The 14,208-nt window shown below is 49.1% G+C and overlaps 8 protein-coding genes across 8 annotated transcripts; 2 read left to right on the top strand and 6 right to left on the bottom strand.

The window, feature by feature from the left end:
• Positions 1–77: 77 nt before the first annotated feature.
• PCI8 (Pci8p) lies at positions 78–1,334 on the bottom strand (the record flags this gene model as incomplete). Its single annotated transcript, XM_002551625.1, has 1 exon — positions 78–1,334. One exon carries the CDS (start codon positions 1,332–1,334, stop codon positions 78–80), a length of 1,257 nt encoding a protein of 418 aa, XP_002551671.1.
• Positions 1,335–1,517: 183 nt separating this feature from the next.
• On the top strand, positions 1,518–3,431 carry MRX1 (Mrx1p; the record flags this gene model as incomplete). Its single annotated transcript, XM_002551624.1, has 1 exon — positions 1,518–3,431. One exon carries the CDS (start codon positions 1,518–1,520, stop codon positions 3,429–3,431), a length of 1,914 nt encoding a protein of 637 aa, XP_002551670.1.
• A 52-nt stretch (positions 3,432–3,483) lies between these two features.
• On the bottom strand, positions 3,484–4,272 carry MAM33 (Mam33p; the record flags this gene model as incomplete). Its single annotated transcript, XM_002551623.1, has 1 exon — positions 3,484–4,272. The coding sequence occupies one exon, from the start codon at positions 4,270–4,272 to the stop codon at positions 3,484–3,486; it is 789 nt and encodes a 262-aa protein (XP_002551669.1).
• An 883-nt stretch (positions 4,273–5,155) lies between these two features.
• Positions 5,156–7,771, top strand: PTP3 (tyrosine protein phosphatase PTP3; the record flags this gene model as incomplete). The annotated part of the gene is made up of 1 exon (XM_002551622.1): positions 5,156–7,771. The coding sequence occupies one exon, from the start codon at positions 5,156–5,158 to the stop codon at positions 7,769–7,771; it is 2,616 nt and encodes an 871-aa protein (XP_002551668.1).
• A 227-nt stretch (positions 7,772–7,998) lies between these two features.
• Positions 7,999–8,389, bottom strand: YOS1 (Yos1p; the record flags this gene model as incomplete). Its single annotated transcript, XM_002551621.1, has 3 exons — positions 7,999–8,054; positions 8,122–8,229; positions 8,299–8,389. 3 exons carry the CDS (start codon positions 8,387–8,389, stop codon positions 7,999–8,001), a joined length of 255 nt encoding a protein of 84 aa, XP_002551667.1.
• A 1,087-nt stretch (positions 8,390–9,476) lies between these two features.
• On the bottom strand, positions 9,477–10,289 carry KLTH0A04818g (40S ribosomal protein eS24; the record flags this gene model as incomplete). The annotated part of the gene is made up of 2 exons (XM_002551620.1): positions 9,477–9,881; positions 10,287–10,289. 2 exons carry the CDS (start codon positions 10,287–10,289, stop codon positions 9,477–9,479), a joined length of 408 nt encoding a protein of 135 aa, XP_002551666.1.
• Positions 10,290–10,973: 684 nt separating this feature from the next.
• Positions 10,974–12,527, bottom strand: ALD5 (aldehyde dehydrogenase (NAD(P)(+)) ALD5; the record flags this gene model as incomplete). Its single annotated transcript, XM_002551619.1, has 1 exon — positions 10,974–12,527. The coding sequence occupies one exon, from the start codon at positions 12,525–12,527 to the stop codon at positions 10,974–10,976; it is 1,554 nt and encodes a 517-aa protein (XP_002551665.1).
• Positions 12,528–13,697: 1,170 nt separating this feature from the next.
• Positions 13,698–14,069, bottom strand: VTC1 (Vtc1p; the record flags this gene model as incomplete). Its single annotated transcript, XM_002551618.1, has 1 exon — positions 13,698–14,069. One exon carries the CDS (start codon positions 14,067–14,069, stop codon positions 13,698–13,700), a length of 372 nt encoding a protein of 123 aa, XP_002551664.1.
• Between the last annotated feature and the right edge of the window lie 139 nt (positions 14,070–14,208).

Here is a 14,208-nt window from a genome sequence, read left to right as displayed (position 1 = left end):
TTGATTATGCACCAGTTTAAGATTCAAACCTTGTAAATAGCATCTTTTCTAACTTTATGCATTTAGCACTCAGCTACTCAATCACCCAAATCCGGTTCAGAGTTAGATACAAAGTTTTGAAGATTCTCGTTGGACTCGTCATTGCAGGCGTCAAGGTCTCTGTTTTGTTCACGAAGCCGAGCGTTGTTTTCAATGATCGATTGCTGAACTTGATATCTTACAAGATCATTTTGATTCTTCAGCTTTTCAATCCTTTCATCCAAAATGGTTTTGGATGAGCTTAGATTCTTAACTATATCAGACATTTCATACCTGTTTCGATAGTAAATCAATTGGTCATTTATTGAGAAATTCAAAGTCAAGTCATCGATCAAGCTGTTAATCTCTGTCCGAACTGTCTCGAAGTCAATTCCAAGGGTCTCTGATAAATAGCGAATTTCGACCCTATTTGATATTCTTAGGTAGAAGAAATATATTTTGTATCTCATAGTTGCCTGGACTTCTTTCCAGCGCCCACAAAGGAAATAGCTAGATGAACACTTTTGGTCAAAGCTTTCATTCCACAACTTCAAAAAGCTATTATAGCTCGTATCAATCAGCAATGAAAGACAACTAGAAAGTGTGGGGGCAATGACGAAGAGTGGTTTTAACTCTTCCAGCTGCGCAAACTCTTCATAGTTATCCAACGGTACTGAGACGATAACTGATAGCGTAATCATTGTAATAATCTCTTCAGTTGTGAAGAAAGCTTCCGAGTCTGATAGAAGAAGCATGTCGAATATCGCGCCATCCTTTTGGATTGCTGTCACGAAGTATTTTATGCAGTCGAAATATCTTCCCTGAAGATATAGCGCCCCACATATCAAAAGCCTAACCGCCAGAGTTAAGTGCTTTTCCGCTTCACTTAAACAACCCTCTTTTGATTTCAAATACGCATCCAGCCTATGATCAATTTCGTCGAGTGATTTCCATTTCTCACCCAATATCAAAAGCCTAACAATTCCGTAAAGCTTCTCAAGAAATGGTACGTTGCTATCTGCTTCTTGTAAGGCAATCGCGTCAGAAAATTCGTGCGCAACAACCTTCCGGCACACATTGTAGTTCACTTGAACCTTAGCCGTGCTGGCATTTGGAATTAAGTTGCCTTGGTTTCCTTCAACAAATTTTGATATCGTTCCTATATGCGGAGACCCGTTGAACTGCAGTAACCCCAGGTATTCAAAGGCTGCGCTACACCATACACTTTTTATTTCCGGAGATAAAAACTCATCTTGAGCTGCGAAAGCAGCCCTTTCGACTAGCACCGGCCCATAAAAACCGTTTAATAGGTCCATGAACAAAGACGTTTTATAAATTCACGTTGAAAAAACGTCCTTATATCTCAGGTGGCCAGTTTTATACCATTTACTTTTAAAGTTGATATTCGAACTCTTTTGTTCTTAAACTGTGTTTAGATATAGAAAATTCAGAAATGGCCATCGCTTACTACACTTCTGCGCGGAAGAAAAAACGAGCGGATGGTCAGAAAGGCAACGATTGTAAACCTCACAACGTTTTTGAGAGGACTCCACGTTCAAGTGCCAAATTGTGCATCACAGTTGCGCGACAGGATTACTCACTTCGAAAGGAATCATGAAGTTTTAAGAAAATCACGATCACAGCTCAAGAGAATCGAGGAAAGGCGGCGGCTAGATCTGAAAAACCTGAATAAAACACCTTATTCACAACAACATGCTAGGCACGTCTTGAAACGCAAGTATGAGGTACCAAGCGAAGACTTAGACTCTACAAAGCTTGGACCAACCAGCGAATCTGACTTACGATTTTTGAAGCTCACGCACGACAAAAGGCTACTTTATACCATCTTAGGTGTTACTGGAGAACAGTTAAGAGACTCAAAATTAATTGCAGCAGATGTTTCTAAGTTTTTGTCTCGAAACCAGCTGGAAAAGGCCGTTTTTTTAGCTAGATTAGCCAAAAGCCGAGGTGTTGTGGGGATGAATAAGGTTATAGAGCATTTCTGCCAGGTGAAACAGGATGCTGGATCTGCCATTGATATGTATAACTGGAGAAAAAAATGGGATATTCCGCCCAATGAGTTCACGCACACAATACTCTTCGATGGACTGGCCAACGTAAAGCAGCCTTTAAGCGAGAAACAGTCGCAAAGGGTGTTGAAGATTGCGAAGCTACTACTAGAGCGCGAGGAAATGAATATTGCTGGGTTCAACGCTTCCTTAAGCGCTCTGGCTAACAGCGTGAACGTTGAATACGCTTTTGAGTTGTTCGATGCTAGGAAGAAACAAATTTCTCCAGACGCTATTACATACACAATTTTGCTCCGAGCCCTTTCTTTAACTCAAGATGATAAGCTTTGCATGGCAAGGTTGGACGCTGTAATGGCAAGTGTACCGAGAAAATTCCTAGATGGAAGGGTAGTGTATGAATATTGTCATGTCCTGCATAACCGAAAGGATAGCATGCTTTCTAAAATGGCAATTAAGGCTCTCGCAAATTTCTTTGACATCAATATACCACTTGAAAAGATAAGCTTTCCAGCAGGAGTTAATTTGCCCTCTCTGCAATTTTGGGACGTTAAGCAGAGATTCGATTCAAACAAGTTCGTTGCGGATCTATTCTTTCAAAACTGTGAAAGGAATAAGCTCTACGAATTAGCATGGGAGACTTACAAGGCATGGAATTCGGAAAACCCACGCCTTCTGGAGCTCCCGGTTCACGAGAGGATGATAAGAATTGTCACGGCGGCTTTTCCAACCAAGTGCGCAGAAATGGCAACGGAAGTATTCAAAAATGTGAACCTGCGTCATCGCTCGGGCAAAAATGGGATGCTCTTGGTGTACAGGGCATTTGAGAGACAAGCAGGCAAAAAGTTCATTAATGACAGTGAATCCAACGTTGATAAGCTATTAACGCAGTTATTTGACTTTTCAATAGAACTCGAAGGAAAGCATTGGAAAGAACTTGGAACGCGCGTTTTAAATTGGAAAGCTTGGATGTTTTGTTGGAACGTAGTCAATAAGGCCAACGAAAGACGCAAAATAAGCAACGAAAGGGCTAAGTGGATTCTTGACCAGTATCTGAGAACGATATTGACAGGGCAAACAAATAGAGCAGGAATACAGCATGAAGACCATGCGGGTCTAAGGCATGTGGGCCTCGAAAGTGTCAGGTTCCTAAGCTCTTTCGCAGACCATTTTAAGATCAAAGGGGAGTCGGAACTGAACGACTTCGTCAGCGAGCACGATCGCCAATTCTTCCTCTACAGAAGGCTCTTGCTGAGATTCAAGGATAGGATTCTGGAACAGGTCAAGATCCTGGAGGGCAGGCCGGGCAGTGCTGAAAGCGTGGAAGAGTCCATCAAACAGACGGCGGAAAAGCTACTGGCGACCAAGCTTCCAGACCAGGCTTAAAAGCAAGAATGCCTTGATAATAAAGTCTATATACAAGCGAATGTTAAATAGCCTAGTTGAAGAACGTCTTCATGTTCTTTAGCCAGTTAATGTACTCTTTGTTCTCCTTGAACTCCGAGTATGTTCCGATGAAAGTAGCAAGCTCCTCGTTGATGCCTCTGCTCTCGAGGTAAGCCTCCAAAGACTCCTGCAACTCCTCGTCTAGGTTGGAGAATGGAGGACCGTGGTACACAAGCTCACGGGAGACCTCTGATTCGGCGGTCTCGTCAAGGGCAGCCTTCGCGCTGCTGTAGGGTGTCGCGCTGTCGACAAAGAAAGTGCCCTCCTGCAGGTTCATGAGCAGCTCAAAGGAGACCGCGGACTGGTCTGAGTCCTTGACGACCACGACGTTGACGTTTGCGAAGTTGTCGGCCATGCCGTCGAACTCTTCCTCCTCCGAAGGCGCGGCAGCCTCGCCGTCGAGCTCCGCAGACTCCAGGGGCAGGTTAGACACCTGTGCGACGTCGAAGAACACGTGCACAGTCTCGCCGCGGGCGGTCTTGCTGGTGATCTCCGCCATGTTCTTGCCGGGCGACGCCACGGCAGAGAACCCGGTTTTGTCGAAGAACGACTGCAGGGACTCGGGCAGGTCCTGGACGTCTTCCTCGACCTCCAGTGCAACCTCGCTTTCCAGCACCTGTGCCACCTTCTGGCATTGCTTGTTAAGACGCACGGCCGAGAAGTGCAGAGGTCTGAGACTTGCAGCTTGCAGGTTTACGCTACGCAACATAGGAGCGCAGCGGGCAGTACGCGCGGAGCGTGCAGCGACGGCAGCAGAACGAACCAAAACGCGGGAAAACATCGCTACGGAAAAGTACTTCTTCGTGTTTGACCGGGACGAGCAGAGATGAGCCTTCCAAGAAATTTCGCCGTGTGTTTTAAGCTATATTAGTGGCGGGGTAACAATCAAGTCACATGCTCCTGGACCTGGTCTCGTGATTTTACCCTCATGACTACCCCACTCTTTTTGCATAGTCGCGCTCAGCTCTGGTAACCTCTGTGGCGCGGCTGTGCGAGCTGTCTCCTTTTCGATTACCGCCGGTTGTCCTCGATTCGAGTCACGACTCGTGCCCTATTTTTTCGCTGATGCTAACTTTAGGGCTTCTCGGTTTCCTCGAGCAACGGATTCGTGCATCGGGCGTGTCTAGGCGTAAGCGTAAAATTCCCGGTAGCCTCGTTTCGTCACCATGGGCCTGGACCCGCCCAAGCGACTTCTTGCCACACGGCTGGACGTGCTCTGCAGGCAAAGAGGCATGTGACGGCCCATAAAAATCCGCCCGTAGGAACATGGAAGTCAATATAAGCCACGGACCTGACCAAGACGATCGCAAGAGTGGAGTAGGTTTCTTGAGAGCGGTGGAACATCGCGCTACTGGAAAGGTAAGCACGCGATTGTTAGCCTGATCCCGTGTCTATCACTTTGGAGTGCATTTGACGCTTTCCTAGGTGAGGTACTACTAGCTGGTCAAGATAGGTGTATAGTGGGAAAAAGCAAGAGTGAAAAAATATATTTGAAAAAGTAGGTCATCGAGAGAACTCGCCATCAACCTCGCTTAAAGGAAGCAAGTTGACTGATAGACGTTAGATCGGAGCCTTAAGTGCGGTATAGGTAGTCGCAGATAGTGCGCCTGTTTTTTTGTGGCTTTGACTTGGTGAAATTCTGATTTCTCAGCAGGCTTTAACCTATGGAAAGCCGGTGGAGTAGTGACCAGGCAGAACTGGAGGCGGGGTGCGCGGCGGTGTCAGACGCGAGCTCAGTGGTGTCGTCGAGCTCGACGCTAGTTGGAGAGCCGGGATCGAAAGTGGCGGCATTTCCGCCGGCGCGGCCGCACAGGCGGGCGATTTCGGCGCTCGCTATTGGACGCACGATGCCGGGCCCTGCAGGTGCCCTGGGGCCTGTAGGCGCGATTGGTAGCGCCAGGCCTGTGGGTTCGCCGAGCTCGGTAAACTCTGCGGGGTCTGCCGGGTCCCAGAGCCCGCAAACGCTGCCCTTTCTGATGCGATCCAATAGTAACCCTTCGCTGCCATCTTTCAAGGCCAAAGAGATGCGCCTGCCGCTGCCCGAGGGCGCACAAAGCATGGCCGCTGTGGAGCTGGTTTCTTTGCTGGACAGCGAGCCCGCCGAGAAGTTGCTGGTCCTGGACGTGCGCCCCTTTGTGGACTTTTGCAGGGCCACGATCCAGAACGCATTGCACGTATGCCTGCCGTCCACGCTGCTGAGACGCAAGACTTTCACGCTCGAGCGGCTCGTGGACAACCTGCCGGAGGACGTGCGCCAGATAGTCAAGCCTCGAGTCATGGACCCTGAGGACTGCAGCGACCTCAAAATTGTCATATTCGACAACACAGCGCAACAGATCGACTCTGGCTTTAGCGTGGGCTGCCACGGCATGGCATCCAAGTTTGTCCAGAGCCCCAAATGGGCGACTGTTGAGGCTAGGCCCTCCGTCTATATTCTCGAGTCTGGATTCGCGGGGTTCAAAGAGTTTGCTCCCGATTGTGTCAAGGCCCCTGTTGTGACACTTTCATCTCCAATTAATTCTAATTCTTCCCCTACGGACCTTTCCGGCGCGCCCAACATGATGCCCAAGCCCAAGTTTTCTAATCATTCTGTGGCCAATGGTTCGCCCTCTTCCATACCAGAGTCGCCCCTCTCGTCGAGCTCCCCGGTTTCGGGTCTCTTGAAATTCCAATTGCCCGCTTCCAATGGCTTGCCTCCTCCTTTCAAAATTGCTCGAAACGAAGAGGTGTTAAATTTGGAGTCCTACCTGAGCGCTGTGGACCTAGGCGAAAAGCAACGGAGTCTGGGGGGATCAATATCTTCGTTAGAAAACCTAGACTTATCATCTCCTCCATCGAACACTGCATTCAAATTTCCAACGGATCCTTCCAGCATAAACCAAATAAATCTGGCATCAGGCAACGGAATTGTTCATGCCGACAAACTGAACTTTCAAAAATCTTTTATTCAACTGCATATTCTTTATGACCGCAACATGATAAATTCCGTTGTACCGCGTTGGTTTCAGGACTTGGCGCACGAACCGAAGCTTGAAATGATCTCGCAGTTCCAAAAAATAGACTTGCTAGAGAAAAAGAGATTAAGTCACTGTCTCTCAAATGCTTGCCAACCATCTAGAGCTCAAACTGCATCTTACGCGGCCGCAAATTCCTGCGATACCGCTGATCTTGAGCATTCAAACGGATTTTGTCCCTCAAGATGGCTGGATGAGTATGATTCTGACGAAGAAGACCAGAACATTTGTGTGTCCTCGGGTGTTGAACTAGGAACTAAAAACAGATACAAGGATATTTTCCCATATGAACACACAAGAGTTGTTCTAAAAAAGACAATGCCGGTCTACCAGCATCACTACGCCAATGAGATCTTTGACACCTATATCAATGCAAACTATCTGACAAATCCGTTTGTCAGACTCCAGACGCCTCCTGAAAGCGACTGCTTGAACGTGCGCTATATTGCCACACAAGCGCCACTTGAAGCGACAATCCATGATTTCTATACTTGCATATTGAACAATAATGTACCACTTGTTCTTTCGCTCACGGATGAATTTGAAAACGGCGTTGAAAAATGTTATAAGTTCTGGGCGGAGGGAAACTACGACGGCATTAGAATCAAACTTTTACAAGAGCACGATCTAGAACTGCCTGATGTTGGCCCAGGCGTGGGTCCGGTCACTTTGAGAAGGATACAAATCATTTACAATGAAAATCAGACTTTCGAGACTCTGCAAATTCAAATCAAAGATTGGCCTGACCTTGGAGTAATGGTGAACCCTCGCCAAATTTTGGAGATGATATGTTTGAAAAACATTGTCATTTGTCAGATGTTTGAGAGGCGCGCCTATTCGCACGACCACTTTCCAACTATCCTTGTTCACTGTTCAGCAGGCTGTGGGCGCACTGGAACGTTGTGTACTCTCGACACCGTGCTCAGCAACATGTCGAAGTTCGATTCTTTGAAGGAGGAGTGGATAGGGCGTAGAGATGCCACCGAATACAATCCATGGTCGCCACGGTCAGCAGCTTGCCTCAATAGCAAACTTTTCGACCCGGTCATTATTACCATCAACAAGTTTAGGAAGCAAAGAATTTCTATGGTTCAGAACGTGAATCAATACTTGTTCATTTACGATTGTTTACTATCCTTCTTTGACATGCGCCTAAAAGAAAAAGCGTTTTTGGCGCATACGTCCAATCCATTTAGGAAAACAGGAAAAGGTTTGGAGATTATAGAGAGCTTCCTTGGTAGTAAAACTCGTGAGGCAGGGCTTTAGTGGATAGCACGCGTGGAGGCCGATGGGCCTAGCGCGATAGGTTATTTTAGCGTTTGGTAACGCTTTTTTAATGATGCATAAGCATTCGATGTTAATAATATAGTATTAATTTGTTTAAATGCGGAGACTTTAAGGCAGGCGGGCATCGAGCCAACTGCCAAGTGCGGCGTGATCATTTTGATCGTCTGGTTAAGCCAGCCGATGTACACAAACGGCCCTACGTGAAATTAGCCCAATAGCAACTCATATACGATGACCAATATGTTGATTCCGATTAGCGGAACTGAAGGAAAGTTTTGTTAGTAACGGCAGGCGCAATTTAGAAATGGAGCAAAGCGTTTATAACATACTTCTCAAAAGTGTCTGTATCGCACCAATCAGTTGCACCACCTTTGACCTTGTGCTGTTCTCCTGCTGCCCAAATGCGGGTGCTTGGCTGGCACTGGAACCTAGGCCAACTATTGCGGGCGGTTAGTAGCTGTGCTTAAGGAATGGTAAATTGGAAGGTGCTCTCGTTTTTCTCATACTTCTACTCAGGAATCTCTCTTCGCTGAGAACTGCTACAGCATTTATCAGAAGCAGTATCACATAAAACAGTCTCCCTAAGCCGAAAATCATTGTGAAGAGGCGGCTTTTTTCCCTGTGCGCGGTTTGAGCTGCAGGTTCAGTAAGTCTTGATCCCAACCTTTAGAATTGAACTAGAACCAAGATATCTAACATAACTAAATACGAAGGCACTTCATCTCGTACACTAAAAGGTTCAAATGTTACCTTCTATCCCATCTGATTGCTGTGCTTGTAAGCTAGGAGTTTGTTCTTTTCGTAGCTGTATCCTGTAGTGTCAGTGTTTGTTTCACTACGCTTAAAAACGCTTGGCTGTGCAGGTACCAAATTCAAGACCTTCAGAACTTTGACTATGTCAGCGACCCATACTTTGAGAGTCCCTTCAGCTGCGGTGCAAATTCTCAATGTCTATTGCGGGCAGCTGGCTTGGAGAAGTAAATAGAAACCGGCTAGCAAAGGCCTTGCTTTTTATCTGTAACACTGTTTTAGAAAGTTCACTAGGGACCTTGGAAGACACACGACAAGACCAATTTAATTGTGGGTAATTATACAGGTGATTTTCAGTGCTATAGGGGCCTGTGTCTGTTGGCAAGTCTCTCGCCCGATGCCATAAATGATTAACGTAGCTCTGAAGTTGAGAATACTCGGAGTTTCTAGGGACGTTTGCGCTGAGTCGACCGCCTGCGCTAAGGCGACCGTCAGTGTCTTCGTAACCTTAATGGCGCGTTCTTGTAGTAGTCATTAAGATGAGAAGGAGCGCTGTTCAGGAAGCTCTGATGTCAAGAAAGTGGCCGGAAAATGGAAGCAACATCGAAACGCGTAATGTTAACTCCATCACTTGAGGCTAATACTATAGAGCCTGGAGTGTAGGCTATATGATGGAGGTGCTAAGGCGCTAACGCAAGCCTGGGAAGATTACGACGGGAAAGTCAATGACAAACTGTCGCCACATATCTAAGAAGGAGCACATTATTACCCGCTGGCGTCCAGGGATAAACGGTTTATAAACCAGCTGTCACTTGGGGGTCACAAGTCCTTCGCGTGAGTCGAGTTTATTAACAATGAGGATGATTTTCTGTTATATTAGAACACAATATAGAAAGTATTTTAGTTTGACAAAGTAATGACGAAAGTGATTACCTTAGTCGGCGTTACGACGAGCAACCTTCTTGGCCAATCTCTTACCAGTGCCGAAGACCTTCTTGTCTCTGTTCTTCTTCTGCTTTCTTTGTTGTCTGGAAGCCTTCTCAACCTTCTCAGCCAAACCGTATCTGACCAATCTGTAGGTTGGCTCGAACTTCTTGGCGTCGGCAACAGAGTTGTAGATTAGACCGAAACCAACAGACTTACCACCACCGAACTGGGTTCTGAAGCCAAAGACAGAGACAGCGTCCTTCTCGGCCTTGTAGGCCTCGGCCAGCTTCTCACGCAATTCATCCTTGGCGACGTTGGCTCTGTTTGGGTGCAAGACGTCGACGACAAATTGCTTTCTAGCCAACAATGGGTTAGTGATGACCTTTCTGGTGCGGATAGTGATAGCGTCAGACTGCCAGTGTATGTTAGTAATCGAACCAAGTTTCAATACCGAAGCTGCTGCCGGAGCATGCAGCCTCCCTTCGTCGGATACTCGTTGGTATTTGGTGGCGCAAACGAATACAGCGATCGCATGTAGGAGCGCCGGCTCACACGCTATGCCCTGAGACTGGCGAAAACAAAGTCGTGTCCAAAATTTTCGAAATAAATGGTCACCGCACTGGCAGGCAAAAGCCTTCCTGTAAATCCCTCTCGCGTGTGCGACTATTCAACACCGCAGTTGACTTCTTGACTAGTGGTTTCTCATTGCCTCATCGCATTTCAATCAGTACTCCTCCGTAGCAAACGCACCAATGATCTATATTCGTCTCGTCACCAAATGCCGTTGCATCCCACTCAGTACGCAGTTTCGACATACCATTCTGTATACCCTCTGTGATTACTTGGAAGCTTCAACTGTTAGTACGCCTATTCGTTAATCAAGTGGATCTTTGAAAAAACTGCGAATGCCCGCTACCCACAGGTTCGTGCCGTGTGCAGTCAGAGTCGCTAGGCAGAGTTTCGCAGACCCACCGTGAGCCCTCAGGCAGAGTGCACTGGCTCCCTGCCTGGGAGCTTCCCGCTACGAGCCTAGGCGAGGGCATGTCCAGGCGGGAGCCTAGGGGTCGCCGGCTCTTCCCGCCACGCACCCTAGGCAGACGCCACAGGCTACCCTACAGGGATGGTCTGTGAATGAATATACCCAAGCGACGCAATGTTTTTATTCATTTTTTCATTTTTTTTCAAATCCTTGGAACAGTATGTTTGGGTGTTTCAGAATCGAGCAGTCGCACCATGATGATCACTTTATAGTACATTGACAGCGCCAAGTCAAGGTTGAGAACTTGGTGCTCACCCGATGTCCTTTACGGTCTAAAGCCAGCTCTTTAACGGCAAGCGATCGTACCCGATGAACACTCATAGCAGCTGACTAGAGGCTTTCCTTGAGTTGCATTGCTCCAGCGGCAGATCCGCGTATCTAGGGTTGCAGATTCCGCAAGATTGTTTTGTATCCCCTTTATTTCTCTATATGTTACACGATTTGAATATTCAGTACATCCAGTGCTTAGCGCTCAGCTGGGTCGATGGCCATTCTGACAGCCTTGACCTGGGTGTAGTTGTCCAAGGCCTCAGCACCCATCTCACGACCGATACCACTCTGGCCAAATCCGCCGAATGGCACGCTCTGGTGGAAACTGTTGTAGGTGTTGATCCAGACAGTACCGGCCTTGACACGGTTAGAGACGTCCATGGCCTTGTTGATGTCCTTGGTGTGGATGCCTGCAGCCAAGCCGTACTCGCTGTCGTTGGCCATTTCGATGACCTCGTCCACGGTAGAGAACTTCGAGACAGTGACGACAGGGCCAAAGATCTCCTCCTTGACAATGCGCATGTCTTCCGTGACATCGGCAAAAATAGTAGGCTTGATGAAGTAGCCCTTGTCGCCGAGACGCTCGCCGCCAGCAACTACACGAGCACCTTCGCCAGTACCGATCTGCACGTAGTCGAGAATCTTGTCAATTTGCATTTGCGAGGTCTGGGCACCCTGGAAGACGCCCTCCTGGAATGGGTCGCCGACCTTCAGGGACTCGGCGTAGTTCTTGAACTTCTCCAAAACCTCCTCGTAAACGGTGTCCTGGACATAAACACGGGAACCGGCGCAGCAAACTTCACCGGAGTTGTAGAAGATACCAAAGGCGATGGTGCGCACGGCCTTGTCAAGGTCGGCGTCTCCGAAAACAATGTTAGGGGACTTGCCTCCCAACTCCAAAGTAACCTTCTTGATAGTGTTGGCTGCGCTGCGCATGATGTGGCGGCCGGTAGCAGTAGAACCTGTGAATGCGATTTTCTTGACGTCCTTGTGTGTGCATAGCCTGTCTCCGAGCAGTTTTCCGAAACCAGGTAGAATGTTCACAACACCGGCTGGGATACCAGCTTCCTGGACCAATTGACAAGCGTAAAGGGCAGAGAGAGGAGTGGCCTCAGCGGGCTTCAGGACAACGGTGTTACCGGTGGCCAGCGCTGGGCCTAGTTTCCAGGACCACATGAGCAGAGGGAAGTTCCATGGGATAATCTGTGCGCACACACCGAGAGGCTCGCGGCGCGTGTACGAAAAGTGTGTAGAACCAGTGTCGATGGTACGGCCGAAGATTTTGTCGGCCCAGCCGGCGCAGGATCTGAGGTACTTGGCCACCAAGTCCACGTCACCACGCGAGCAGAGCAACGACTTACCATTGTCGAGCGACTCGATGCCGGCTAGCACCTCCGCGTGCTTGTCGACAAGGTCAGCCAGCTTGTAAAGACATCTAGAGCGGAACTCTGGGTCCGCAGTGCCCCACTTGTTCTCGAAAGCCGCCTTGGCAGCAGCGACTGCGACGTCCACGTCGTCCTCACGCGCCTCGTACACGTGTGCAATCTCCTGCTCCGTGGAAGGGTTGAGGACCTCAAAGGTCTTGTGCTGGCGCGAGGGAACGAACTCGCCGTTGATGAACAGCCCGGTTGGCTGGTCGTAAGTCACCCCCGAGGGCAGTGTGATGGGCACTCTGAGAGGCAACTGCGAATAGCTGCGTAGCACGAGTCTCGAAGCGACGCTTCTTGAAAAAGTTCTTGATACTAGCATTGCTTTAGTAAGCGATGGGTTATGGAATTAACTATTCAATCGAGAAGACATCCTCGACCGCAGCCTCGTCTCTTATATTCGCCCCTCGACTCTGTAACCCCCTCTTGAACCCAATTAGTTGCACGCGAATCGAATAGCCAACAACCCCTCTTTGCTCGCTTGGAAGAGGAGATCCCCTCCCAGAACCTGCTGCCAAAGCCTGCATTCCTTGGACCCTAGTCGAACGCGCTTCCAAAGCCACTACATCATAGCGCCCCCACTCCTCCTCTCATCCGACGAGACTAAGACGGCCCTAGCCGAATACGCAACCCGCTCGCATGGAAGACGCCGTGGAACGCACCCAAACGGCTTGCCCGTGGACCCCGCCTCGAGTGCTCGGCCCTCGGCCTTGTCTGTACGGCCGAAGCCACGAAGGTCGGAACCTGCGGCGCACTAATCTTCCGCCCTGGCTTTTTCTGAGATAAAGGACCTGTGCGGGCCAGCTTCGTTTAGACGTTGAAAAAAATTCTACGCCTGCGTGTGCCCAATAACTGCTCCTCGAAGCACTCAGATGCGAAGGCACGGTCAGTACGTGCGGGGCGGCGCCCCCTCACAGAAACGAGCCTTCCCAGCAGGAAAAAGCAGCGAGTCTTGTTGAGAATCTCTCAGCAGTCACGAGTCGTGGTGCTATCGCCGAGGGAGGCGTTAAGGCCGTGAGGGTGAACAAACCGGCATTTACGGGCAAAAGCCGGTTCTGAAACGTGGATCTTGCTCCGGTAAATGCGGATTTTAGACGGAGCATCTGAGCCGGCGAGGGCGGCCGCTTGCGCTACGCGTGCTTGTGCACGTAAGGCTTAGATATTCTTGGTATTCCTATGGGCATCTCGACCATTTGGGAAAAAATGATACTTAATGGCACGGCTGTGCAGTTGAAGGAAAGAGTTGGTCACGTGGGCACGCTCGGAGGCACGTGGGCACGGGACGCCAGGGAGAGTCACATGCTCTACGGTGTGGGATAGCCCTGATCACGTGATCCACGTCGCAGTTGCAGCGGAGCACGACGCGCGCAAGCACGCACGTACGCACGGTTGGGAAAAAGTTCAATATCCTCATTACTATGTACTGTACGCAGGCCGCGGTGCGGCTGTTTGGGCATCGTGCAGTGTTAGCCCTTGCGCTCGCTCGCGAGCTTTACTGGTACTTCATTCTCAACAAAAAGTTCACCACCACGGCGATCAACAGGAAGAAACACAGCAGGGTGGGGCCCAGACGGTCGTCGTAGGGCCCGGATCCTCTGCGCCTGATAGCCGAGGCTCTCCAGTGGTATGTCACCAGCGCGTACACCATCGTGGCCATGGCCACCAGTGTGAACAGTCCGGCGCTGATGCGGCCAACCTTGTCACCAAAGTTCAGCAACCCGATACCCAGGCCACCGAGCATGACTGTGAAGTTCAACCACGACAAAAATGTACGCTCATTTGCGAAGAAGACCTTGGGCTCCACTCTAGTGGGCAGTGCAATTTTCTTGCCTGGCGCTTTCTGCAGCAGTGGCGCGGAAGACATATGGACGGTGTTGCGAAGTAGCTAAGGCGCTGTGGTTGTGAAGATGCTTCGTTTTCACTGCTGGATCCGGAGCTTTTCGTTATCAGCGGAACTCGTCCGGCCCCCACCACCTTATATATATATTTTTGCCCTCCAACAC

Source organism: Lachancea thermotolerans, assembly GCF_000142805.1.
Source record: "Lachancea thermotolerans CBS 6340 chromosome A complete sequence".
NCBI classification, from domain to species: domain Eukaryota; kingdom Fungi; phylum Ascomycota; class Saccharomycetes; order Saccharomycetales; family Saccharomycetaceae; genus Lachancea; species Lachancea thermotolerans.
The sequence above is the reverse complement of the archived record's forward strand: the minus strand, read 5'-3'. Positions and strand labels throughout refer to the sequence as shown.